At 55.8% G+C, this 23,817-nt stretch overlaps 7 protein-coding genes across 7 annotated transcripts; 2 read left to right on the forward strand and 5 right to left on the reverse strand.

The window, feature by feature from the left end:
- Positions 1-671: 671 nt before the first annotated feature.
- On the reverse strand, positions 672-5,411 carry GCG54_00001512 (cytokinesis protein 3; the record flags this gene model as incomplete). Its single annotated transcript, XM_045401628.1, has 3 exons — positions 672-4,582; positions 4,661-4,813; positions 4,991-5,411. 3 exons carry the CDS (start codon positions 5,409-5,411, stop codon positions 672-674), a joined length of 4,485 nt encoding a protein of 1,494 aa, XP_045270357.1.
- A 1,368-nt stretch (positions 5,412-6,779) lies between these two features.
- On the forward strand, positions 6,780-8,859 carry GCG54_00001513 (Serine/threonine-protein kinase svkA; the record flags this gene model as incomplete). Its single annotated transcript, XM_045401629.1, has 4 exons — positions 6,780-6,852; positions 6,909-6,976; positions 7,033-7,200; positions 7,255-8,859. 4 exons carry the CDS (start codon positions 6,780-6,782, stop codon positions 8,857-8,859), a joined length of 1,914 nt encoding a protein of 637 aa, XP_045270358.1.
- A 471-nt stretch (positions 8,860-9,330) lies between these two features.
- GCG54_00001514 (Decapping nuclease RAI1) lies at positions 9,331-10,845 on the reverse strand (the record flags this gene model as incomplete). The annotated part of the gene is made up of 7 exons (XM_045401630.1): positions 9,331-9,533; positions 9,586-10,157; positions 10,210-10,217; positions 10,273-10,300; positions 10,354-10,385; positions 10,438-10,680; positions 10,774-10,845. The coding sequence occupies 7 exons, from the start codon at positions 10,843-10,845 to the stop codon at positions 9,331-9,333; spliced, it is 1,158 nt and encodes a 385-aa protein (XP_045270359.1).
- A 563-nt stretch (positions 10,846-11,408) lies between these two features.
- Positions 11,409-14,678, forward strand: GCG54_00001515 (putative exocyst complex component sec8; the record flags this gene model as incomplete). Its single annotated transcript, XM_045401631.1, has 2 exons — positions 11,409-13,981; positions 14,030-14,678. 2 exons carry the CDS (start codon positions 11,409-11,411, stop codon positions 14,676-14,678), a joined length of 3,222 nt encoding a protein of 1,073 aa, XP_045270360.1.
- Positions 14,679-14,934: 256 nt separating this feature from the next.
- On the reverse strand, positions 14,935-16,429 carry GCG54_00001516 (Ribosome biogenesis protein YTM1; the record flags this gene model as incomplete). The annotated part of the gene is made up of 2 exons (XM_045401632.1): positions 14,935-16,268; positions 16,333-16,429. The coding sequence occupies 2 exons, from the start codon at positions 16,427-16,429 to the stop codon at positions 14,935-14,937; spliced, it is 1,431 nt and encodes a 476-aa protein (XP_045270361.1).
- A 622-nt stretch (positions 16,430-17,051) lies between these two features.
- On the reverse strand, positions 17,052-19,614 carry GCG54_00001517 (Nuclear cap-binding protein subunit 1; the record flags this gene model as incomplete). Its single annotated transcript, XM_045401633.1, has 2 exons — positions 17,052-18,943; positions 18,978-19,614. The coding sequence occupies 2 exons, from the start codon at positions 19,612-19,614 to the stop codon at positions 17,052-17,054; spliced, it is 2,529 nt and encodes an 842-aa protein (XP_045270362.1).
- A 1,330-nt stretch (positions 19,615-20,944) lies between these two features.
- On the reverse strand, positions 20,945-22,395 carry GCG54_00001518 (Protein kinase gsk3; the record flags this gene model as incomplete). The annotated part of the gene is made up of 6 exons (XM_045401634.1): positions 20,945-21,078; positions 21,129-21,527; positions 21,583-21,931; positions 21,983-22,066; positions 22,118-22,290; positions 22,350-22,395. 6 exons carry the CDS (start codon positions 22,393-22,395, stop codon positions 20,945-20,947), a joined length of 1,185 nt encoding a protein of 394 aa, XP_045270363.1.
- Between the last annotated feature and the right edge of the window lie 1,422 nt (positions 22,396-23,817).

Here is a 23,817-nt window from a genome sequence, read left to right on the forward strand (position 1 = left end):
AAGTACGCTTAACAGGAGCAGAGCCAAGATCTAAGGACGTTCTCTCTCCGGTCAGCACTTGTATTGGAACTTGATTCAGCCCTTTTTCAAACACAACATGAACTTCCGCCTAGTATCTGATATCTGCGTTTTGCGGCTGTACCTTTGCAAGTTGTAGTCAAATGCCGACCATATGATGAGTTCCCAGCTGTGTCTTCGCAGGAATCCCGCATTAACAATGGCATCACGCGGCAGACTATCAGCCTCTTTGACAAGAGGCACACCACGAGAAGCAAGCCTACAATCAAAAAAAATCGAAATCGAATGTAACATCATAATTCATTAAACGAAGGGCATGTACTCGTCGAAAATGTTGTTTACAGAACCATCCTCGCATCGACATGCATGATTCCCATTACGTATCGTACATTAGAAGAGAACTCCCACACCATGATGAGTAGTAGACCATCAAGAAACAAAAAGCTGTAAGCCCAGGAACCCAAATAACCACAAAGAAAAGAAGAAGAAGAAGACCGCAACGCAATTTACAAGAGAAAACGCCGAGATATGCATGAGGTACCCCGAACCAAACCGTGTCATGACCGCTTAAAGCCCTTCCCCCTTTTTTTGCTTTTCAACATTGCCCTTGGAAGTTCTGCAGATATGCATGGGAAAAAAATTCAAGACGCTGCTCAACCAACGCAAACCCATTCGGCAAACACGCACCAGCGAGCGGTGCGGTCTGCCAAGACGAGACCCCTCCACACTCCCTTCTCCGAACACTTGATGATGGTCTCCCACGTACCACCATCGCTGGTTTCCTCATCAATTCCCCTGCTGCCAACACTGATGCCCCGGCGATCCTCCTTCCGCATAAGCCGGAGAATCTTACCACCGGGGGTCTGAATGGCAAGCTTCGCCGGTTTCTTCCCTGATGATCCGTTACCGGAGACGTTGGATCCACTGACGTTCGACGCGGTCATACTCAGGGCCGAGCTGGGTCTCGCGAACGGGATCGGGCTTGCGCCTCCGGGGTTCGACGATGGTGTCATTGGCGACCCACTGCTAGCCAGAGAGCTAGGGTGCTGTCGGATCGCGAAGACGAAGGTGTTATTCAAAGCCAGACGTTGGCATTGGGGCTGAACAACATAGATGTCGTGGCGTTGGGCGTGAGGTGTAGGATGCCTCGTAACGAACTCATAAGGGGGGTTCTCTCCCGTATGAATGATCGGTAGAGCGAAGGCCACCGGATGAGGGATGTCTTTGATGCTATGCATTAGGCCACGTTTGCCGGCGTAAATCTTCAAGGTTCCTTGGCCTTCGTCGCCGGGAAGGAGAGCTTTGACAGTATAGCGTTTGATACCGTTGAACCATTCGGCCTGGGCCAGCGCTCTCTTCTTTACCACATCACCGCTCTCAAAAACGTCGCCGTCCACATCCCTCGTGTAACCTCGGACCTCAACCTCTGCTGCAACCTCCACATCAGCTGGAGCATTAAACTTGATATGCACCATTTCCAAGTCTTCGATGCGAGTCGCCGCTGTGTTATAGTCGACCATCTCAAGATCGTTCTTGAAGAAGGGAGGACAGGCACAAGGCAGGTTGAGAAGCACCTCGTGTGCTTGCGGAGGGCAGACGTGTTGCTGAGAGTGGTGCTCAGGGATATGTGTCCAGCAAATCTCGGTCGGCCTTGCAAGGAACCACCAAGAGTCAGCTGCACCATTGCCAGCACTTGAATAGAGATGCCGCCTTGGGTATGATGGACTAGCCATACAACAGTCCACCATACGCCATTCGTTGTCGACCAGTACGGCGTTCCACCAGTGGTTTGCTCGAGGCATGATGTTGTGTTCTGGAATCTCGCCTGGCGTCTTGAGGTATCCGCGAACCATTTCGCAATGAATGCCTACTGCGGTACACATCTCTTGTACAAGAGCAGCGTACTCCTCCGCACAAGCTCGCTTTGATTGGATTACCCGCCTGGTGTTGATCTCCCCCTCAAAGTCCTCTTCCCAGCAGATCTTCTCGGACACCCAGGTAAAGATTGCTCGCATTCGCTGGACATCGCTACGGTACGGGCGACATACGTAGGTCGTCGCCAGAGAAACCGCGGTTGTCATTGGTGGTAGGCTGCTTATGAATCTCGAGTTCTTGTCGACTTGGGTGAGATTCAATGCCTGATAATCAATGGGGTCTTCGACTGGTGAGCCGTCGGCGCCTTCGTCACCTTCAATGCCATCATAGAGCTCGTCGACGGGGTTCAGGGCTGGGTAATCAAGCATCTGACAGCGATCTCTTCGTTCATTTCGTTCGTTTTTGCTGAGAGAATTGGATCGATTGACATCTCTGCGGACCTGCACCCAGTCGACTCCATTCGCCATACCCATTTCCCTGGCTGCTTCCCTACCGAAGCCAGTGCTTCCCATACCGGTAATGTTGGAGATGGCATTGCCAGCGGGGGAAGCGACGTTGGGCATAGAGCGAGCGAAAGGAGACGACCTGGGCGAGTCACCGCCCATGGCAATACTACTGCGTCCGGAGGCGACTCCGGTCTTGGCCGTGTCGAGAAGCTTCTTGAAAATGCTTCTTTTGGCGGGCTTTGGAGTCACGAGCCCTCCAAGCCCTGGGTCCTCGAGGAAGCCAGCTTGCGATTTCGGACGAGCCACATCGGATGCGTGGCTGCTGTGGTAGGTGACCCCGGTGAAGGGAGTCTCCGGTCGTTCGATATCAGCATCACGCATCCCAAGGGCACTCTGAGCACGCTTCTGGGTCTTCCGAGCAAAGCTGCCGGCGCTTGTAGCGCTAATGGCGCCAGCTGAGGATCCACTCATTAAACTCCTGTCGCTGCTCTGGGTCGTCGAGCTCTGATTGCCGGACGATGCGCTGGTTGAGTTGGTCTTCGTCGTAAAAGTCCTGTTCAGTACGTTCCGGCCAATATCGTAAGCCGACTTCCGCCCTCGAAGCTTCCTCTCCTCCGGTCCGCCCATGGATGATTTCGGTCTCTCGTAAAGTGCGCCTTTCGGGGGCGGCTTCGGTCCCTCGTCCTCAAGGTCAGCCATGCTTGCGCTGTGTTGATGCATTTTCTTTAGACGGCTTTCCATACGCTCGACGTAATTACTAAGTTGAGGCAGTTGCTCTTTGTCTTCTCGGTGTCCGCTCTGTCCGTTCTGATAGGATTGATCGCGCGAGGATCCACCGCTCCAAGTCTCGTATCCTTCGTCCTGCTGTGCTATTCCCATGGATGTCAGGGGTCGCTGGTAAGTATTCTTCCTTCGTTGACGGTCATTGACCATATTGAAGGACTCGGGTGACCACGGGTCCAATGCTGGGTCCGGTGTCGGGTCTCGAGGCATTCCCAGAGCGTCCAATTGCTCTATCACGCCGTCCATAGCTTCCCGCAATGGCGATGGGGTCATATGACTGGCTGATGGGGAGGGTGGAGCAGGAGATGGCATCCGTTGAGTTTGAATCGCTGGCGGTCTGTGGGAGTATGACAAGTGCGAACCATGCCTGTCCAAAGGAGGATGCCGGTTTTCGTACGAGGCGTTCGAGCCTTGACGAACGAGATCTGTCCGCTTATCGTAAGAGCTATTTGACCCATGCCGCGGGTTGAAACGATCTTCGAAGGAAGAGTTGGACCCATGACGAGGGATATCGTGCCGACTGTCATAGGACATGCTCTGCTTGTGTCGCGGCGCACCCACGTGCCGATGCGGTGGGGGTGGTGGAGGCGGGGGAGAGTCAACTTTCCCCTGGGGAGGTCGGTACGGCTTGTAGCTGAATGAAGGGGCTGGTGAGGGATCTCTTGAGGCGTGATGCGGAGGTATGGGCGAGGCCCCTCTTTCGGTGTTGTAAGAGTTCGCTCGCGATCCATGACCATAGTCGGGAACGGGCGTTCTCGCACGCAAGTCGTGATCAGGGTTCGGCGTTCTCGCCCGATGGTGGTCCACAACTGGTGTCCTGGCTCGGTGGTGTCCAGGAATGGGCGTTCTGCCACGATGATGCTCGGGAACTGGTGTCCTGGATCGGTGGTAGTCGTTCACTGGAGTGCGTCCTCTTGGAATGTACTGCTGTGCGCCGTCGTTGAAGGAGTTGCCCCGCGATACGTAACCGCTGGGCTGAGGCGTTGTGTATGCTCGCATTCTAGTCGAGGCAGTTTCATTGAAAGAGTTCTCTCGTGAGAGGAGGGCAGAAGGCGCCGGTGATCGGTCTCTGAGCATTGAAGGTGCCGGAGAGCGATCCCTCCTGCTGCTCTCTGGTGCCGCGCTGTGAATGGACTCTCCCGAGTGCCCTCTAGGCCTTGGGTTGGGGTTCGTTCGGTAAACCTCGGGCTGCTTCGCTGCGGTGTAGTGCGGTGCCTTGGCGTACGCTTCGAAGGGCTTTCGGAACGTCCTCGATTTTTGAGGTGTGCTTGGGCTGGGCGTCTGGTCGGGTAGAGGGCTTGCAGACCTCGTCGTCGGTCGAAAATCGGAGGGAAGCACCTCGACGAAGTTGGACGGAAACACGCCCACAGTCCGCCTGTCGCGCCATAATCTGCCTGTCCACCATGAACCATCGCCGGCATTGAGACATTCAATCAAGTCGCCCTCGATGAAGCCGAGGTCTCGCTTGCTCTGTCGTGAGAAAAATAAAGTCAGCCATTGGGAGCGCGTGTGGTAAACAACTACTTCTGTTTACAGACCTCTCCTCCCCATGAGTAGACAGCCCTGCACCAGCACGGAAACCGCATCGGCAGAGGCGGCGGTGCTGGCACCATCTTGGCACTTTGATTTCAAGATGCCGGTTGTCGAGTGGTGGGCGATCAGTCGGTGGTCGATGTCGCGGAGTTCGGTTGCTGTTGCGGTTGCGGTTGCGGTCGCGGTGTCCAGTACACGGCTCGTGCTGGATTAGGCTTATCTGACGCGATCGTGTAAGTTGCGACGGGCAGTGGGCGCCATACAGCAGGGCGCGCGCAACAAGACGAAACTGGCTCAATCGCGGAGGAGGGGAATGACGACGAAGTTTCAAGCACCCGTAGCGAGACGAAGCGAGGACGGGGCTTGGAGGTCTCGTGGGAAGTTGGCTTCGGACGAGGTGAGGAATGCAGCGGTTTTCGCGTGCACGTCGACAATGACCTTGTTGGAGTGGGTAATCAGGAAATCGGAGTTGACGTGAGATGGCAAAGGCAAACGAGCCTGAAAGTCGGACACAACTTCCAAGAAGGGGATGCGGTGAATGTCAGTGCCAGCCGGGGTGCGGACCCGGGGCAACCAACAAACAGAGGGGCTCGTCGGCGGGGCAACGACTCCAAACACCACAAGCGGAGGCAGAGGCTGGCCAACTGTGCGCCGGGGGGAGCCCCACCCGCGGCCATGGGTCCTATCAGGACGCGGTAAAGTCGCAGCAGGCGACAAGCTTGTAACGGGTTGCGACCTCCTGTGCGGCTGGCGCATCTCCACCGTCGACTAGCGGATCCCGCCTGGCGAGCAGCGCTAAGCTCCATCAGTGCGGCCTCAAGCCTGGAGTCGCAGCATCTGTGCCCCCCGGAACCTTGGTCTTGGTCAGTCACCGCCTGCGATGCCGTGCAAGGTACGACGGATACCCGACAAGATTGCTGGGTTCCCAGGGTTTTGCTGACGGTATCGCTCCCTTGACGTGGGACTTTGGAGAGCCGTCACTCGCTGAGATACGCCCCGGTCCCTCCCTCCTTGCCTCGCCCTTGCAGATTGTCCCGCCTCAAGTTCCTGTCTCCCAGCAGCCAGCGCCAGCGAAGCCAACACACCAGAGGGTCAACCTTGGGAAGCCACTGGGTCACAGACGACGCTACCGATGGGCCCTGCATGCCAACTCAACGACTAGACGACACTGGGCCATCTAAGGTATCTGCAAGGCAACCTGTCTGCATACTCTGGATACTCTATCACCGGCCTCGACCAAGAACAAGACGCCAAGCACACATTCAGAGCGACGTAAAGAGGGTCACGTTCACTGTCCACTGGCATGCAAACGACGCAAGCACACGACAGTCGGCCCCTTCTCGTAGGTCACAATCACATTTCTCTGCCGTCGACATATCTTGCTTTTAACCTACCTTACATCCATCAATCCACCGCTCCCACACTTCCCGCCTTTTCTCTCTGCACTTTTTCCCTTTCTTTTGTTTGCGATTCACGATGCTTCAGAAACAACGGCTTCCCACCGGCACTTTTTCGTTTGCTTTTCTGTATCAAGATCGGCTGACTCGCCCCGGCTCCTAGAACCCTGGTGCTAAATTGCGGTTCCCCGGAGCTCCCCCAGCTATACCAAAACGGAAGAAAGTAAACAAAAGGGCCCGAGCTTTGCGACGACCCAAGCCCACAGAACCACCACACAACCGCAACCACACCGAGGAAAAGAACACACACAACCCGGCCACAAGACACAACACGTACCGCAGAGAGAGCACGGCGTCGTTGACTACCGTACCTGGACCTGGTCCTCGCCCGCCCTGGCCCTGGGATACCCGAACCAAGTCGCTGCTCTCCCAAGCAACCCCAAGCAACCGAGCCACCGACGATCCGCTTGCTTCCTTTGACGCCATTATTGCCTTTGTCCAGTCTAAAATACAAGCCAGGCCGTCCTGACTGACAGACGACAGCCCCGTTCCCTGGATACCCTTTTCTTCTCTCGAAACTTTCTTCCAGCACCATCCTGCAAGCGCAAACCTCTCGCTCCCTCACCTCCCTCCGTTCTCGGGCTCCAGGGTTGAACACCAGCTCCTCCCTCTCTCTTGCTCCATCTCTGCCGGCGGAATCGATTGAATTGAGAGTATCAGCGTCGCCATGACGTCCAGATCGGCCGCGATGGCCGACGAAGGCGTCGCCGAACATTATCAGGTCTTGGAGGAGCTTGGTCGTACGTTGTCTGAATACCGGCGAATATTTTGTGCATGCGCGCTGACAGGACTCTAGGTGGTAGCTTTGGAGTCGTTTACAAGGCCATTGAGAAGGCCACCGGCGAGACCGTCGCCATTAAACATGTGAGCCACCCCCATATTTACATCCTGATGAATGTCGCTAACCCGCGGATGCGCAGATTGATCTCGAATCAAGCGAAGATGACATCCAGGAGATTCAAGGCGAGATCGCAGTGCTCAGCACTTGCGCAAGTTCATTTGTTACCCAATACAAGGGCAGTTTCCTTCGCGGTCACAAGCTCTGGATCGTAATGGAGTATCTTGGCGGTGGCTCATGTCTGGACCTGGTATGTCACTCCGAGTCGCAGCTTATCCTTATCGACTAAGCTAACATTCCTCAGCTCAAACCAGCCAACTTCGCCGAGGTCCACATCGCAATTATCTGCCGAGAGCTTCTCCGTGGTCTCGAGTACTTGCATGCCGAAGGCAAGATTCACCGAGATATCAAGGCTGCCAACGTCCTGCTTTCCGAGTCAGGCAAGGTCAAGTTGGCCGACTTTGGTGTCGCTGCCCAGTTGACCAATATCAAGTCCCAGAGGAACACCTTTGTCGGAACCCCTTTTTGGATGGCACCCGAGGTCATCCAGCAGGACGGTTATAGCTTCAAGGCAGACATCTGGTCACTCGGTATCACCGCTATGGAAATGGCCAATGGTGAGCCTCCTCTGGCCCATATTCACCCGATGAAGGTTCTTTTCCACATTCCCAAGAACTCTCCTCCCCGTCTGGAGGGTGCCTTCAGCAAAGACTTCAAGGACTTCGTGGCGCAGTGTCTCGTCAAGGATTCCGACCGCAGACCATCCGCAAAAGATCTCCTTCGCCACCGCTTCATCAGGTCTGCCGGCAAGATGGAGGCTCTTCAGGAGCTGATTGCGCGCAAGCAAATGTGGGACGCAAACCAGAACCGAAAGTCGCACACCATTTTCTACCAGGAAACACTTAACACCATCTCTGCTAAGGACGACTCGGATGAGTGGGTGTTTGACACGGTCAAGTCGATGGCGCCCAGGCGGCCAACTGTTCGGTCTCGGAAGCCGTCCTACTTTGCGGCGGAGGAGGCCATGCGCCGCCTCGACCTCAAGGACGCTCCGCTCGGTCCCTCGTCTCCCGCTTCCGGTACAGTGCGCCGGTCGACTGTGCGCCGCCAGCCCTCGAGTCGTCAAGCGTCTGCCACACAGATCCAAGCAAACGGGTCGCCTCGTTCTACCGTCGCGAGAAGACCGCTCCAGCCAGACATGTCGTACGGCAACTCTGGTTCTTCCGTACGACTGTTCCGCCGGGTGCCCTCAAATGGCTCCGTCACTGATCCGACGGATTTCTCTGAGTCGGGTGACACCGCTGCTGGGGATGAGAACAGAGCACCGATGAGAGGCGCATGCGTAGAGCCAAACAGCAAAGAGGGCATGTTGGGTAGGCGGTTGTTCAATAAGGCCATCGATCCGACACTCGCAGAGCTGCACGCGCAAACGTCAGGATTGCAGAAGCGGGAGGCACTGGCCAAGCTTACTGATGCCTTCGCTCTCCTGGACTCGGTCGACCCTGAGGGAGCCTACCATGTGATGCGTAACTTGATGTCGGCTGTCTCTCAAGACTCAAAGCTGAACACGGCATTGATTCCTCAGCAGTCGATCAAGATTCCATCGGATGGCACACCGCAGGGCACCGTCATCATCAAGAGCGCCGCAGCAACACCGTCATCTGGCGGTAGCCCCAACAAGTTGGTGCTTGCACCGAACAACCCGCATTTGAAGAGCCATAGGAGGCGCAACGGCTCGTTTGCAACGCCCGAGTCGACCGAGAAGGAGAAAGAACGAGAGAAGGCAGCCGTGGAGGCCAAGTATCCAGGCCGCCCAGCTCGACCTGGTATGGAGCATTGCAATCAGCTTTCAGACGTGCTCTACGGCAGGTGGACTGAAGGTTTGAGAATCAGATGGCCAGCTGTCTGAAACTGGCTACAAGATGGGCTACGGGCCCGAAAAAGATGGCAGAGAGAGGTGGCATATCATTATTCACGAGAAACGCTGTATGATGAGAGTGTATGACCACGTCGCAGCATGCGGGTTTGAACAGTACACAAAAGCATTGGAGGAGAGTTATCAGTTCAGCATCGGGAAAGTTTTTGACATTCGGGAGATTGAGATACCGAGATACCGGGATTGGATTTCGACGACGCAGATGGATGGACTCGGCCACGTGGCTCTCATGACTGATGATATCTACATGGCTGATCCGGGTTTGTCTTCGTCGCATAGGGTGGCGTTTTGGTTGTTTGTGATTTCGTGTTTCGGCAGTAGGTAGATACCTAGGTAACGTCAAGGTCTTGACCCAATAGAATAATCGCGCGAAGTCGAGTGTTCCGATTCATGCCTTTGTAGTGAAGGGGGTTGTGATGACTGGCCCTCGGTCTGTGACTATGACTATGGTTCCGGCTGTGGTTCATCCTCTGGTTCTGGCTCCGGGGCGGTGCTCTTCATGGAGAGCTTGATTCTCCAGTTGATGAACTCGTCCGTCAGAATCTCTCCGTGCCCGGCCTCCTCGATTCTAAACACCTCTATCATAGGGCTCCCGGGCCGCCTGCGTATCCTCCAGACCCCGTCATCGTTGACAGTCTGACGAAGCCCTGCATGCGTTAATAATAGATCTCTCTGTGACATTTGAGGGGAAACACTCACAAACAAGGAACTCGGCCGCAAAGTTGACACACATATCCCCGTTCCAATTGGCCCGTCCGCGTCTCTGTACCGTATCCGGGATCTTCTCCGTCTCAATCTCATCGACGCTGGTCAACATGCCGTCGCGGCTGCGGAACCCGACAATGATCTTGGGCACGCCAAGGAGAAAGCTCTGAATCCAGAACTTCATCAGCTTGCGGTGGAAGTTATCCACGTCGCGCTCGTCGCGGATGGCGAGGCTGGTCTTAAGCTCGACCCAGTTCGTGGGAGCGCCCTGCTTGGCGGGCTTGGAGTCCCAGACGGCGTCGACCTCGCCGCCAATGCAGATGGTCGTGGCGCCGATGCCGGTGCGCACGACGGAGCAGTACTGCGCGTTGTTGTTGACGATCTCACGTGGACGGTTCTCGATGTATGCTCGCGGGGTATCACCCCAGGGCGCCGGGAGGGTGGCGAGCGTCTCGAATTTGTAGCCCCAGAACTGCATCACCTCGGGCGGGATGGGGCCGCGGCGCTGTTGAGCGTTTTGCTTTGCTTGGGAGGCGACTTTGTATTCGTGGTTCTCTTCGATGAAGCTGGGAACGGGGTTAGTTAAGGGGTTTTGGGGCTGGGTGTGGTGTATCGTACATGCAGTCCTGGGTTTGGTTAGCTTTCAGCTCAGATGATGTTTTCGAGGGGCTTGTGAGGTACTTGGTATAGTGTTGCGTTCATCTCGAAGCTGTGTGAACGTCAGTATGCCTCCCATGAAGATGAGTCTCTGCAGCAACTGACCCGTCTCGGTCTTCAAAAGGCGATGCCATGATCTGAGATCTGGTTAGTGGCTTGATATTAGAGGGAATAGGGGCTAGGTATTACCTTGGTCATCATACCACGCCATGTGACGATCTGAGCGTCAATCTTCTGCCCCGTTTCTTCTTCGTGAGCCTTAATGGTCTTAAGTAGACTGCCGAGGTGCTCGGCCTTAGAGTCATCATGCTTGATGAAGCTGTCGTAGCCATCTGAGAGGTCGACTCCTAAGGGCGGCGTGTAGTAGTATCTCAGTGACGAGTCGCCCAGGTGGAATTCGTGATTATCATCGTATGAGAAACATGCAAACTCCTGAATATATTGTCAGAGACGATCCCAATGGGGCGGAATCATCGGGAAACGAGTCCGTCAGATATGAGCCTGAAAATCCAATTTACTACTCACTTTTGGCCGTTTGACTGGCTGACTGGCGCCATAAAAGCGCCCAATAGGCTGGATAGAGAATTCATTCGACATGATGATGAAATTTGTTGGGGTCCTGCTATAGTATCATCGAGAATTTGAATAACCCGATTCTTATATCAAGCTTCTTATATCTAAGAACTTGAGATGAATGACATTCGGTCGGGTGTGCCGGTCGCACCGTGAGTGTCGGGAGGTGTCAACGGAGCATTGCGGCGCGTTCACGCGGTTGGTGGGGGCAGGTGGGATGAGTGAACAATCCGGGGGTGGTGGGGACCTTAGCTGACCTCGACCACTGAAGCGAACCACTAACAGGCCTGGACGAGACCCAGACAGCAGTGAAACGTGCATGCGGATGGCTGGACTGGAGGCACCCGAGCCCCTAGCTGCAGCTGCACGGCCAGCACCTCGATGTCCGCCTTGGCTTTGCCCAATTCAACCACATTTCGACATTCCAAGAGCCGCTTTTCGAGATACGTCGCGACAACAACGGCTACAATCGCCCTCGTACGCCTTTGATAACCCGATATACCCTCGATACCTCCAATCCCGACGACCGCGATGCGAACCTATCTCCGTCCAACCGTATAAAGCGCCCAACTACCACATCCCTCAGAATGTCGAATCGGTACGGCGGCGGCGCCTATCGCAACGGCAACGGCTATGGCAACTTTGGTCGCCGCGAAGAACCTCAAGACTACGATCCCTACGCCAACGGGTATGGCGGCGACAGGGACAGAGACAGAAGCGACCGCTACGCCGTTGGCTCCCCGCCGATGAACCCGCGATCACCATCCAACTTCCGAAACCCAGGTCCCCCGCCCATGCGCAGCCGCGAGCGCATCCAAGAGAGCAACGCCGAGCGCCAGATCGGCCAGGTCCTCGAGCACATCAAGCAAGAATGGCCCGCCATGTGTCAAAACGACTGCGTTCCCGTCCAGCTCGCACTGCAGCTCCTCGACAGCAGCTCCGTCGGCCGTGCCCACGACTACCGCAAGTTCACGGAGGCGCACAGCTACGTTGAAGACTCCCTCAAGGGCATCGTCCACGAGCACCATCAGGGGTTCAACAGTTCCATAGGAACGTTCCACAAGATCCAGGGCAGCATTCAAGCTTCGCAGAAGAAGGTGCGCACGCTGAAAGAGTCGCTGCTGACGTCCAAGGTGAGCCTGTGCACGTCGGACCCGGAGCTTAAGAAGCTCTCGGCCGCGTCGCAGGCTTACGACGAGCTGCTTACGACGCTGAACGAGCTGGAGGAGTTGAGGCTGGTACCGGATCAGTTGGAGGCGAGAATCTCTGAAAAGAGGTTCCTGAGTGCGGTGGAGGTATTGCAGAATGCGCTGCGGAAGCTGCGTAAGCCTGAACTGGATGATATCGGGGCCCTGAGCGAACTACGGGCTTATCTAGCCAACCAAGATGGGGCTCTCATGGATATCCTGGTGGAGGAACTCCACGAGCATCTATACCTCAAGTCGCCGTACTGCCAGGAAAGGTGGCAGAATTTGGCAAAGACACAGGGTGCTTTCAAGGACGGTAACTACGAGGCGATTACGATTGCCCCTTTCCACCAAATACTTGACGCCATGGACTTTGAGGGGAAGACGGCCGAGGATCCGGCTAAGAACCCAGAAGCCGATACGTTCTCGTATGTGTCGCTACTGGTGGAGTCTTTGAACAAGTTGGGAAGATTGGAGACGGCCGTAGACACCCTCAAGCAGAGGTTGCCCGTCGAGCTCTTCACCATTGTCAACGAGACTCTCAACGAAGTCGACCAGAGGCACCCCAGCTCGCTTCGCGGCGGCTCTACCAATACCCAAGGGCTTCACATTTACGGCAACCGCGAGACTCAGATGAGGGCTGACGTGATATACGACCTGCTCTGGACGCTCTTCGGCAAGTTCGAAGCGATTGCAGAGGGCCACCGCGTCTTCCACGAATCGATCAAGGCGCTCATCCGTAGGGAGGGTGCTGGAAACAACAGTGCCTTGTTGGGAAGCTTTAAGGAGCTGTGGAACTTGTATCAAAATGAGATCCGTTCTCTACTGCACAACTACGTCACAACGGACGCCGATGTCTTCCAGTTCAACTCGTCGCCCAAGCCTGGCGCCAACATCAACGGCAAAAAGGATGCTTCTAGGGAGAATCTCTTCAAGTTTGCCGAAGGTGACCCCAAGGCGGTGGATATGACAACGGAGTACGAAGCTCTCGAGGGCATTATCCGCGCTGCTGTTCCCGGCTTGACCGACACGTCCCGCAAACCTGGCGCCGATAAGAAGCGAGCGGCAATGGACGGCGTCGGCTCCAAGAGAGGCACCACTGCCGGCTGGGAGAATAAGCAAACACAAGGAACCTACAAGTCCCTCGTCGAACCCAGCGTCTTCAACATGAGTCTGCTGTTACCGCCTACCTTGGTCTTCCTCCAAAGACTCAAAATGATTGTCCCGCCAGGCTCCGACCTCGCCACCAGCACTCTGACGTCGTTCCTGGATAATTTCCTCGTCAACGTCTTTCAACCTCAGCTCGACGAGACGCTCGGCAAGCTCAGCGACACCATCTTTGGAGAAGTTGATTCTTTTATCCAGGACCAGGAATGGACCCAGGTTGCCAGGCGGCCCGTCTTCAAGGGCACCACGGCCTTCTTCGCCGTTGTCACTGCTTTCTGCCGCATGCTGAGCACGATCCCGCACGACCAAGCTCTCAGCACGCTCATCATCACCCAGATGATGCGCTACTACGACCGCTGCTTCGGCTGGTATAAGTCTCTCGTCAGCAGAACCCAAGTACAGGCTGGCGAGCCCACGAAGCTGCGCATGTCAGCAGGCATGGCTTTGGAGGAGGGTGATGTCCACGAGACCATGAAGCAGCTGTGGACCTCTGACGCTCTCGAGCGCGAGCTCTTGGAGAAGGAAGTTGGTCTGCTCATTGTCCAGACAAATGAGAAGCGCATGGAGCTCGCAGACATCATCACAGATAGGGACACAGTCTCCTCTCTCTGCCTGCTGTACACTAGCATGAAGTGGCTTGCTGTCAAGATCTCAAGCCTGCGACACATCACTCGCAATGACGCAGACTCCTCCCGCCCGGCCCTGAATAGGGGCTCAAGCAAGCGTTGGACTCTCATGAACGACCCCAGCAAAGCTACAAACGAGGATGGGCCGGTGTACCTCCCAATGACACAAGAAACAGTGCAGTAAGTTTTCCGCCTTGCCTCCTGATGACATACGCTGACCCAAAACAGAGCCTTCGACGGCATAGTCTCCTCCTTTGAAGAACTGGCCGGCACAGCGCTCCTGACCCTCCACATGGAGATCCGCACAGAGATCATCTACTCACTGCGCACCGCCCTCTCCCCCGACAAGGCGCCCTACCTCCTGGACCAAGAAGTTACGGAGCCAGACCCGGAGATTCTCAAACTGAACTCGGACCTCATCCTCTACGACGAGACGATCGCAAAGTACCTCCGCGCAAAGGAGACGGCCTTCATCCGTACCGGCCTCGGCCTGCTCATTAACGCGTACCTGGTCACCAACGCCGCCTTCGTCTCGCCCATGAACGCAAAGGGCTGCGGGCGCATGCAGCTCAACATCCTCGTCCTCCAGCAGAACCTGAAGAACGTCGAGGAGGGCGTCGACCTCGGTCGCGCGTCAAACTACTTTGCGCTCTTCGACAAGGGCCCCGACGCCATCGTCGACAAGGCGAGGGAGGACAAGGACAAAGACGAGCACGCCGACGCCAGCGACACCTTTACGTACGAGGAGCTGAGGACTCTGCTCGAGCTTTGCTTCAGCGAGCAGCTCGCGAACCCGGAGCGTGGCATCGCGAGCGCTGCCAAGAGGCAGATGGCGGACAAGATGCTGGGGCTTAGCGAGTACATGTGGCAGAGCTAATGGAGTTCTTTGTCAAGCGGGATAAGAGGTTAGTTTTGTTTGGCGAGGAGTTCAAGGGTGCAGTATGTCAATTATAGACAAGAGACCACGGCCACAACATCTTTCTGAAGATTTTTTTTTCTCTCGTTTTTTTTTTCGCGGGGGGTATTATTCTTTGTTGTAGTCTATAGCTATCTCTTCAATGCCAAACTTTTCCCAACCACTTATACACGTAAATCAATATTTTGGTTCGCAACATACCTTTCTACACACCTTCCTAAGACGAAACGAGATCCCTCCCCCTGTTGATCTGCACCTTCTTATCCTCACCACCGCTAACAATGCCCCAGCTCTTGTCCCACGCCAGCCCGAACACCTTGGCGCCCTCGCCGCCCATCGGCACCTTCTTGCCCTTGAGCCACTCGCGGGAGATGGTGTACACGGCCTCGCTGACGCTGCCGCCGCCCTCGTCCTTGGTCGCGGGCCGCACGCTGCGCAGGTCCCAGATCTTGACAGTGCCGTCGTGGGACGCGGAGGCGAGCGAGTACTCGTTGTCCGGGCTCGGCGCAAGCGCGGAGACCATGTTGGCGTGGCCGCGCAGCGTGAGCACCGAGGTGGCATTCGCGGAGGCGCGGGGGTCGAGCAGCGTGACGTGGCGCGCGGCAGAGCCGGCGGCGACCAGAGACGAAGCGCCGCCCATGGGCGCGAGGCAGAGCAGCGGGTGCATCGTGGTGAGGGTGCTCACGACGCTGCCGTTCGTCAGGTCGAGGGTGCGCAGGGTGTGGTCGGTGGAGGCGGAGTAGGCGACGGTAGGGTCGGAGGGGTGGAAGGCGACGGCGGTGGCGGAGGAGCCCTCGTGGGCGGGGATCATGGCCTTCGCGCCGCGCTGGGGGACGGAGACGGAGGAGCCGGCGACGGTCTTTGCGCGCTTGGCGGGGAGGTCGTCGGCGTCGACCTCGGGGGAGTCCTTCTTGGAGGCGGCCCAGAGGCCGACGCGGCCGTCGGCGGAGGCGGTGAGGAGGCGTTTTGAGGGGCCGTGGACGGCGAGGGAGTTGATCATCTTCTTGTGGCCGTGGAGCTCGAGCGTCGGCTTGAGGTCGCCGGAGAAGCGGTCGGCGGACTCGGTGTACTTCCAGAGGATGAGCTTCTGGTCGAGGCCGACGGAGGCGAGCTGCGTCGACGAGAGGAACTTTGCGTCGGTGAGGAGCTTGGAGTGGCCGCCCGCGCGGGCCGAGGCGGAGGTAGCGAGGCACTGGCCGGAGCCGTCCCAGATGCGGACGAGGCCGTCGTAGGAGGCAGAGAGGATGCGGTCCTGGCCCTGGGGGAGGGCGTCTCCGGACCAGATGCCAGCCGGGGAGGTGGCGGAGAGGACGTCGACGGCCGCGACCCAGTCGTCGTGCTCGAAGGAGGCTTCGTAGACGGGGGGCAGGAGGGAGCGGACGTATTGCAGGGTGATTGTGGACTCGAAGGAGAGGCCGTTCGACTGGAGGTATTCTTCGAGGGTCGTGCGGAGAAAGTTTCCGTTGACGAGGAAGTCGAGGGGCACCGGAGAGGGGGTGTTGAGCATCGACTCCGAGTTCAATATCCTCGAGAGGCCATATCGCTTGATGTCTGTCGGGCGAGGGGGGGTCAGTTTCTCATGCCATTGGTACTGGGTGTCGCTGGCGCTGCAAACCTGCGGGCACAATCAGTTGCCTCTTGCTATCGTCGAGCTGGAGATCTTCATGCGTCGTTGTGAAGTTGACCTTCACCTGGGCCACCGAGGACTCCATTGTGGGCGATTGGCACCGAGATGCCTTCGGGCTGTCTCTCTTAAGAATTGATGAGAGCTATGGGTTTCTAGCTCTCGGTATGTAGGGTCTTCAGCTTCCTTCATAAAGCGAAAGCTCGTTCGTGCGTTTATTCGGCGTGTGCAGTTGGTCGGTTGGCAGGTACTGGAGCAAAAAGCCGACGAACCGTTCTCCATCTAAATTTTTTTGAAGATGGCTGTCAGCCTTGCAGAAATCTTTAACCCCCGCTGTAGTGCGTCGCCCAATCAGTGACGCAGCGCAAAAAGTGCCTGCTGCTAGGCTGGGTACTGCCCCGCACTCACCACCTTCAGTGTAGCATCTACCTTAGCGCCAGGGGTGTGCCAGTGGGGGTTTTTGGATTTACTTTAGTATTTGGGTCCCGTCGATTTCAGAGATTCCAGTCACGCCTAGTATTTCGCATAGGCAGCACTGAATTTGCGCAAAACGAGATATATATAGCTATTTAGCAATCCCGATCTCCTGTGGTCAGAGCTTCACCTTGCCAATCCCAAAATCAATGGCCCTTTTTTTTTTCTCGGTAATGTTACAAATTGCAGAGCTGTTCTTTAGTCCCCAAGTCCAAGTGTGGTTTTTCTACCGTGAATTAGACGGAGGCGCTTTCTCCTCCAGACGTATGGTCCTTCGAAGCCTCAAAGATAAAGGCCTCTTCAATGGCCGCCCGACGTCGGAAGACGCGCAGCCAACGCTCGCCCCAGCGGCGGAGAAGACTGTCGCGCTGACCCGCTCCGTCCATCTCCTCCATCATCTCGTCCTTGCTACCAGAGGCCCAGCTCACCAGAGCGTCCTCCATCGCCTTGAAAAGATCGCGCATGGCCTTGACCTCTCTCTCCTTTGCCTCATCATCCGCATCGGCTTCTGTCTGCAATTGTCGGACGCGACCTGTCACCTTGGCGACCGTTCCAAACACAAGCTCAAAAACATGGGTTTGCGCCAGAGAGTCCCCAGATGACTGGCCGTTGATATGATTGCTGCTTACTAGTGCCCAGTCAATGACTGAGAGAGGCAACAAGATTGAATAGTTGAGAAGCTTCTCAACAATGGAAATAGCCACACCAGGCTGGGCAGCCCAGTATGACATGACTGCGGTGATGATTTGGGCCTTAGCCGCCTCAGACGCCGCACCCACGTCAAGGAGCCGATCCTTGGTTCGTTCGATGCATGCCAGGACATGGCTAAGAGATTTCGACCCTACCCAGCAGACGGCTGTGACGAAGACGTCGGTGCTAGTCACCAAGGGGTCCAGGTCGTGCTCTATGGCAAGCGAGTGAATCTTCTCAATGATAGGCTGGAACTCTTCATCTGGGGCTTTGCGTCTCAGAAGTGAGGCGATTTCACGTCCTTCGGCCGAGAAAGGAGTGCCTGTGTCCTCGGTTAGATTCACGAATGGTGGGGAGATGATCAGAGGGTACTCACTTTCATCGTTGAACTTGAAGTCAGGGACGTCCTTCTCCTTATCCGGGCCGATAAGGGGCTGGTACGGCTCAGGCAGAGTTCCCTTGATGCGCTGAGCGAAGCTCAATCTGATTTCCTTGTCCAAGGCTCCGATAATGAACGCCTTCTTGGGGTGGATGTCAGGTAAGAAAACGTCATCGACCCACTCTGTCCACTTCCAGGTGAAGCCGAAGTTGCTCAAGTGATGAGAGAACCAATCGACAAATCTCTGCGAGAGCTCAAGATCCAGTCGGCTGGAATTGCGGTACATGTGTCGAATGGCACGGCCCAAACTGGGCGCAATCGCTGCCGGCGCAATCTTGCAAGCCTCGGTCAGCACGGAGTGGTAGTAGACAAGCTTATGCTCAGGCGTGGGAAGCTGGAAGAGCTGTGAGAAGACAGCGTCGACGGCGACGTCCTCAGGCTTCCATGTCGACTTGCCAGACTCTATATCGCGCAGCCTGTCAAAAGGAGTGGCTCGCTTGACAAAGGTAGTGTCGGAAAAGTAGCAGTCGAGATCAATCAGGTACCTAGCAGTAACATTGCGATTGTAGTCCAGGATGTTGATAGTGTCAACCAAACCATCGCGAATCAGCGAAGAGGCAATGTCTGTGACAGGAGGTACCGACCCAACTTCCTGAGAGCTGTATACCGAGAAATAGACCTCGGGAAACAAAGGCCGAGGTCCAGCAATGATCTTCTCGGGAACAGTGATGGCTGGCAAGGTGTGCTTGGTGGCATTGTCAAGCTTTTCTTGGGCTTCAATCTCCTCCAGCGGTAGCTTCCAGGGTCTGGGAAGGCACGAGAGTTCCCAGTTGTTCGCCGCCTCCTGGTGAAGCTGTTTTTGCAGCAGGGCAATCACACTCATTGACCCAGTTGGCTCATCTTTCTCCGCGAGGTATGGGTCGATCAGCGCCTGGAGCGCATGGGGTTCGGAGGCGATGATGTCGGTCTTCTCCATGAGATCGGCTGCCTTTTGCTGCCACTGTCCGGGCGCGGCAGCCATAATGTAGGGAATCGTAAACAGGATAATCTTGACAAGCTCTGTGCCAATTGTCTGCGGATTATTAGCGCGTACTCTTGTCGCAAGTGATGGAAGGCCCTACGTCATCTGAGCTTGCAGTCTGCAGGTCTACAGCGCGGTTGAACAGCTCGTCCAACACGTTGAAGATTCCCTCGCCGTCCAAGGAGCTCTGCAGACAAGCCAGGAGCTTCAAGTAAAGCTTCACGTCTCTCCATTGTCCGGCCTCGATCTTCTCCTGGGTCGCAGCGCTAAGCTTGACGAGGATCTCGCCCACAATCTCCGGCTTGAGGGTGTTCACCAAGAGAATGACACCAGCAACGAAAGGCGTTTTGAGCGGCTGCTCCAGCGCAAGCTGGAGAACGAGGCTAGTGAAGCTCTCGCGCAGCTCCGTGTCTTCAGTGTTATCAGCGACAACGTGTGCGATGCTCTGGACTTCTTCGTGCCATCGTCGGAGAGGGGACTCGGCAAGGGACAGCAGCTGTCGGCGAACCCTCACAGGAAGAGGCGCGGAATCGATTCTTCGGCGCTGCTGTCGGTGATCGTTGTCATCATCGTCTGTCATCGGCAAGAGGCCTGTGGTGAGCTTCTGGTGAAACAAGACAGGGGCGGAAATAAGTTTACCTCTGTACCTTCTCTTTCTGTTGTTGTGGCCACCGCCGCCGTGATGGCGTCTGCGCTCATAGTCACCCATTGTGTATCTCAGTGAAGGCTGCTTCCAATTGTCGAAAGCAAGTCTGAGTCTGGACGGATCGGCGAGTTGAAGTGAGGCTTTCCGTAGGGGCTGCAGCCTCGAGAAGACGGGATCCACGTCAAAAAGTTACAGAGGGAAGGCGCGAGCTTCCCCTGCTAGCTGGACCGTCGCGCGTCAATTGACCCGTTCGATGTCACCTTTGTGGTAGGCTTTGGTGCACTGTTGCCTGAGGCAGGAAATCAGGTGGCCCTCTCACCTTTCGAGGACAGCTCTCCCTGACCACCCCGACATCGCCTCACTCAACGGGCTCAGGCAAGTACCGCTACACCTAGCTACAAACGCAATCAAACACGCATCTGCATCACCTCTCATCCGAACTTGGGGGCTTTTGAGATTGCCCTTGGAAATGCACGTTCGCGGCCAAACACCATGTAAAATCCGAGTGACAGCCTTGCATTGATCTTACTTGGCTCCTTTGAGCCAGTTCATAACGACAGCAACATTCTTTCCCAACGTCTGAGCAAAGTAGCCAGTCCCACCATTTTAATTGACCTGCTTGGCTCGCCATCATTGCGTTGCCATGAATAAACAGAGAAAGCTGAAATCTTTTTCCTTTGGAATCATGCCTAAAACCAAATCCAGACCTACCGCCCACGATCCCCGACTTATGGGAGCGGGCTTCCCGACCCTCCAGCCGCCCTCCAACATTCATGAGAGAGTTCAAACCTACAACAGTATATGTCCACCACGCATCTTCCGAGTGCTGACAAGCAAGGCGGCCTCGCCGGACAGTAATAAGCGATGAAAAGACGAAAAAGGGTAGGCCGGACCGTCCAGACAATCGCCTGCCGTAGCATGAGGAAGCCTTCTTTTTCGTGAAGAATGAGGGAAGGACATTGTGAGAGCCATCTGAGGTCATGCACCAGAACGTGTTCTAAAACGCCGTCTCCTGCGAAATGCAACAATGCAGCCTCCCATGGAAATGGTAAGCAACATGATGCACAACCCGTAGACACGCCTCGAAGGGCCAATGTTTTACTTCCCTCTTCTCCGCCAGCGCGAAGAGCCACCGCTTCTTAAGCACGAGACATCTTCGCATTCCTTCGCCAACGAAACTGTTCCTTCGAGCGATCGACGCAGCCAGCTTCTAGTCGTCATTCCACGTTCAACATCTAATCATCACTTGGTCCGCGTTCGAGGAGAGGCCGATGCCTTGCTGTCCATGCATACTCGATTTCATTATGCGCTGGTCGGACGGTGGGTTTGCGGCAGAGAAAAGTCGGGAACGATCCACGAGTGCGCTGAGTCCCTGGACATGACCTCGGCTTGTTCAGTCCAATTTAGCCATCATATCTGCCTTCGGAATCGGAGTGAAATTGTCAATGTCCAATCCCCTGCCGGCCAAGACAGGCTTGATGTGAGCAGGCACCAATTGGTGGTTCAGGTTCGGCGCGATCGACAGCTCTGTTACAGTGTTAGAGGCGATGTCAGGTCTCAGAGTCAACGCTACTTACCGTGACGAGTGAAGTCGAACAACGGGGGCAGGTCGCGGACTTCACCGCTCTGGTGCCGAGAGTCGGGCAATCTCGTATTGGGGTCTCTGAGCTCATCGAAGAACGGATGGACCATGGCCTCAACAGCTGCTTGTCTCTCAGTAGGCGTGTACTCGAGAAGACGGGCAATGAGGTCGATGGCGTTCGCATCCGCCTTCCGGAAGACCTTAGCGAAAGGATGCGGCTTTATCTGCGGGAACTTGTGCTCCATGTAGTTCGGGTTCATTGTGCGGATCTGCTCCCTAGTTGGTGTGCCTAGCACCTTAATGATCTCCACCAATTGATCAATGCCTGACTCTCCAGGGAAGAGCGGTTGTCCGAGCATCAATTCAGCCATGACACAACCAGTAGACCAGACGTCTGTAGGGTATGTCAGAATTGCTACGGGTGGGAGCACTATCTGAGGGATACATACCAATCTTGGTCGTGTAGTTGGTAGCACCGAAAATGAGCTCTGGGGCTCGGTAGTATCGTGAGCAGATGTACGACACGTTCGGCTCGTTCTCGACGAGGATCTTTGCGCTACCGAAATCGCACAACTTGAGGATGCCTGATGTGGGGTCCAGAAGCAGATTTTGAGGCTTGATGTCACGATGGCAAATGCCCTGAGAGTGAATGTAGGCAAGGGCTCGGAAGAGCTGATAGATGTAGAGCTTGACTTCCAGGATGGGCATCGTCGTTTTCATTTTGTTGAAGAAACGCGACGCGCGATACACTGTTTCGGGGACGAATTCCTGAACAAGGTTGAGGTAGACCTCATCTTTCTGTGTCGAGTCAGTGAATTATTCCCGTCTGGACGCTTCAAGTGTTCTTACCCGTTCGCCGTTGGAGTAGTAGAAGGCTTTCAGTTGGACAATGTTAGGGTGACGGACGATGCGCATGATCTGCAATTCACGGTTCTGCTCGAATTGTTAGCGCGTGCCCGTCACAGACGCGCAAGAATTGCGGACCTTGAATCTCTTGTCTTGGAGAACACGCTTGATGGCGGCGTCTTCTCCTGAAGGCGAAAGCTTCGTCTGGAAGACGACGCCGAAGGAGCCATTGCCAACAATCTTGCACTGCGTGTACTGCAGATCCCTCGTCTCACCAGTTATTCCATCTTGCACCTTTTCGCGAATAACCTCTACAGCGGGGGGTTAGCATGGCGAGGCCGATGGGAGGGTTGTAATTGCCGCAGCTTACCTCCCATCCTGAGAGTGTTGAAGGCGGCGGGGCGATTCTGCGCCATAGCTCAGAAGGTGTTGTCAGCACGGCTTAAGCCCTGCTATTGATGGCCGGCGTAGGGCGGATTGAGGTCGAGTAGAGTGAGGGGTAACAGATCCGAGACTCGACGCCGGGCCGTGATGGGCAGCAGGGAACGGAGACTGTGCTTTGCTGATGTGAAATCCGTGCAAAAGTAATTGCACGAAGGTTAGAGTATGGGTCGACGAATCAATTGCTCGTTTCGAGGACCAAAAGGTAGAGGCAGGTAAGGTCGCGAGTAGGACTGAAGACGAAGGCGGCACCGACAGCGGATTTGACTCGGGACTCGGCTCAGTGTTTCCAGGGACGTAGGATCAGAGGTAATTTCGAGACTGAGGTGCAACCTTTCGGAAGCTGATTGCTGTCATTAGCAGGTGAAAAAGAAGAAGAGATGCAGTAGGGACGCTCAAAAGGTCATTCGTCGTTGACAGAGCGGGAATGGGCAGGGTGTGGGCGTGTCGTGAGACGAGCAATGATGAACGAGGATGACAGACGAGGGGTGCGGGGCGGGAAGTATTTTGACAGGGAGAGGAAAGAAAGTGGCAGGGCAGGGGAATATGAATGATGGCGACGATGCAAGACGAGTGGTGGCAAGTTAGGAGCAGAGGCGACAGGACGGGAGGGAAAGGTATGAGTAAGGTCGCTAAGTAAGGTAAGGTAAGGTAGGTGTAGGTAGGTAGCAGCGGGACAGAAGACGACTGGCCAGGACTTGACACGAGCGCGCGAGACTGAGGCAGAGCAGAGAGAAAGGTGAGGTAAGGTAGTGGCAGTAGAACAGGAAATAGGGAGGGGGTGTGGGAGTGGTGGTATATGCTGGTAGATGCGCTATGCATGCAGCACCGTACTGCAGTGAGGTGATTTTCGCTCTCTCGCCAAAGGCAAAGGGAAAAAACTGCCAGGTACGTGCAGCAGGCCAGAACTGCGAGGCAACTGCTGAGGAGGTACACTGAGACCTGACGCTGCACCTCTCTCTCTCTCTCTCCCGTCGCCCAGTTCAGTGCAGAAACCAGGTCACGGCAGGACGAGGCAAGACCACGTTCTCGTATATAAATGAACTGGTGACGACGGTCCGAGAGACAGAGTAAGGCACAGTGCAGAGCTTCTCGCAGAACTGCGAGGTGAGGTGCGGTGCGGTAGGTTGCGGTGGGCTGCGGTGTCTGTCTGTCTGCTGTCTGGCCCAGTCGGGGTCGGGGGGTGTATGATTTTGTGGTGTGCAAAGGGACGGGGAGGGAAGGGGGGATGTGGTGATGACGGCACAGCACGTCGCTGAGGGGCAGGCTTGGGCCGGGCTCAAGGATCGTGATGTTCTGCCTCGTGCTACACGACGGGGGCCCAGGCGTGAGGGGAGGTTGGGTCTAGGACTTGACGAGAAGGGCAGGAAATGTGCACTCACAACAAGGTCTACACA

This window comes from Colletotrichum gloeosporioides (genome assembly GCF_011800055.1).
Source record: "Colletotrichum gloeosporioides strain Lc1 chromosome Unknown consensus_7, whole genome shotgun sequence".
Classification (NCBI taxonomy): domain Eukaryota; kingdom Fungi; phylum Ascomycota; class Sordariomycetes; order Glomerellales; family Glomerellaceae; genus Colletotrichum; species Colletotrichum gloeosporioides.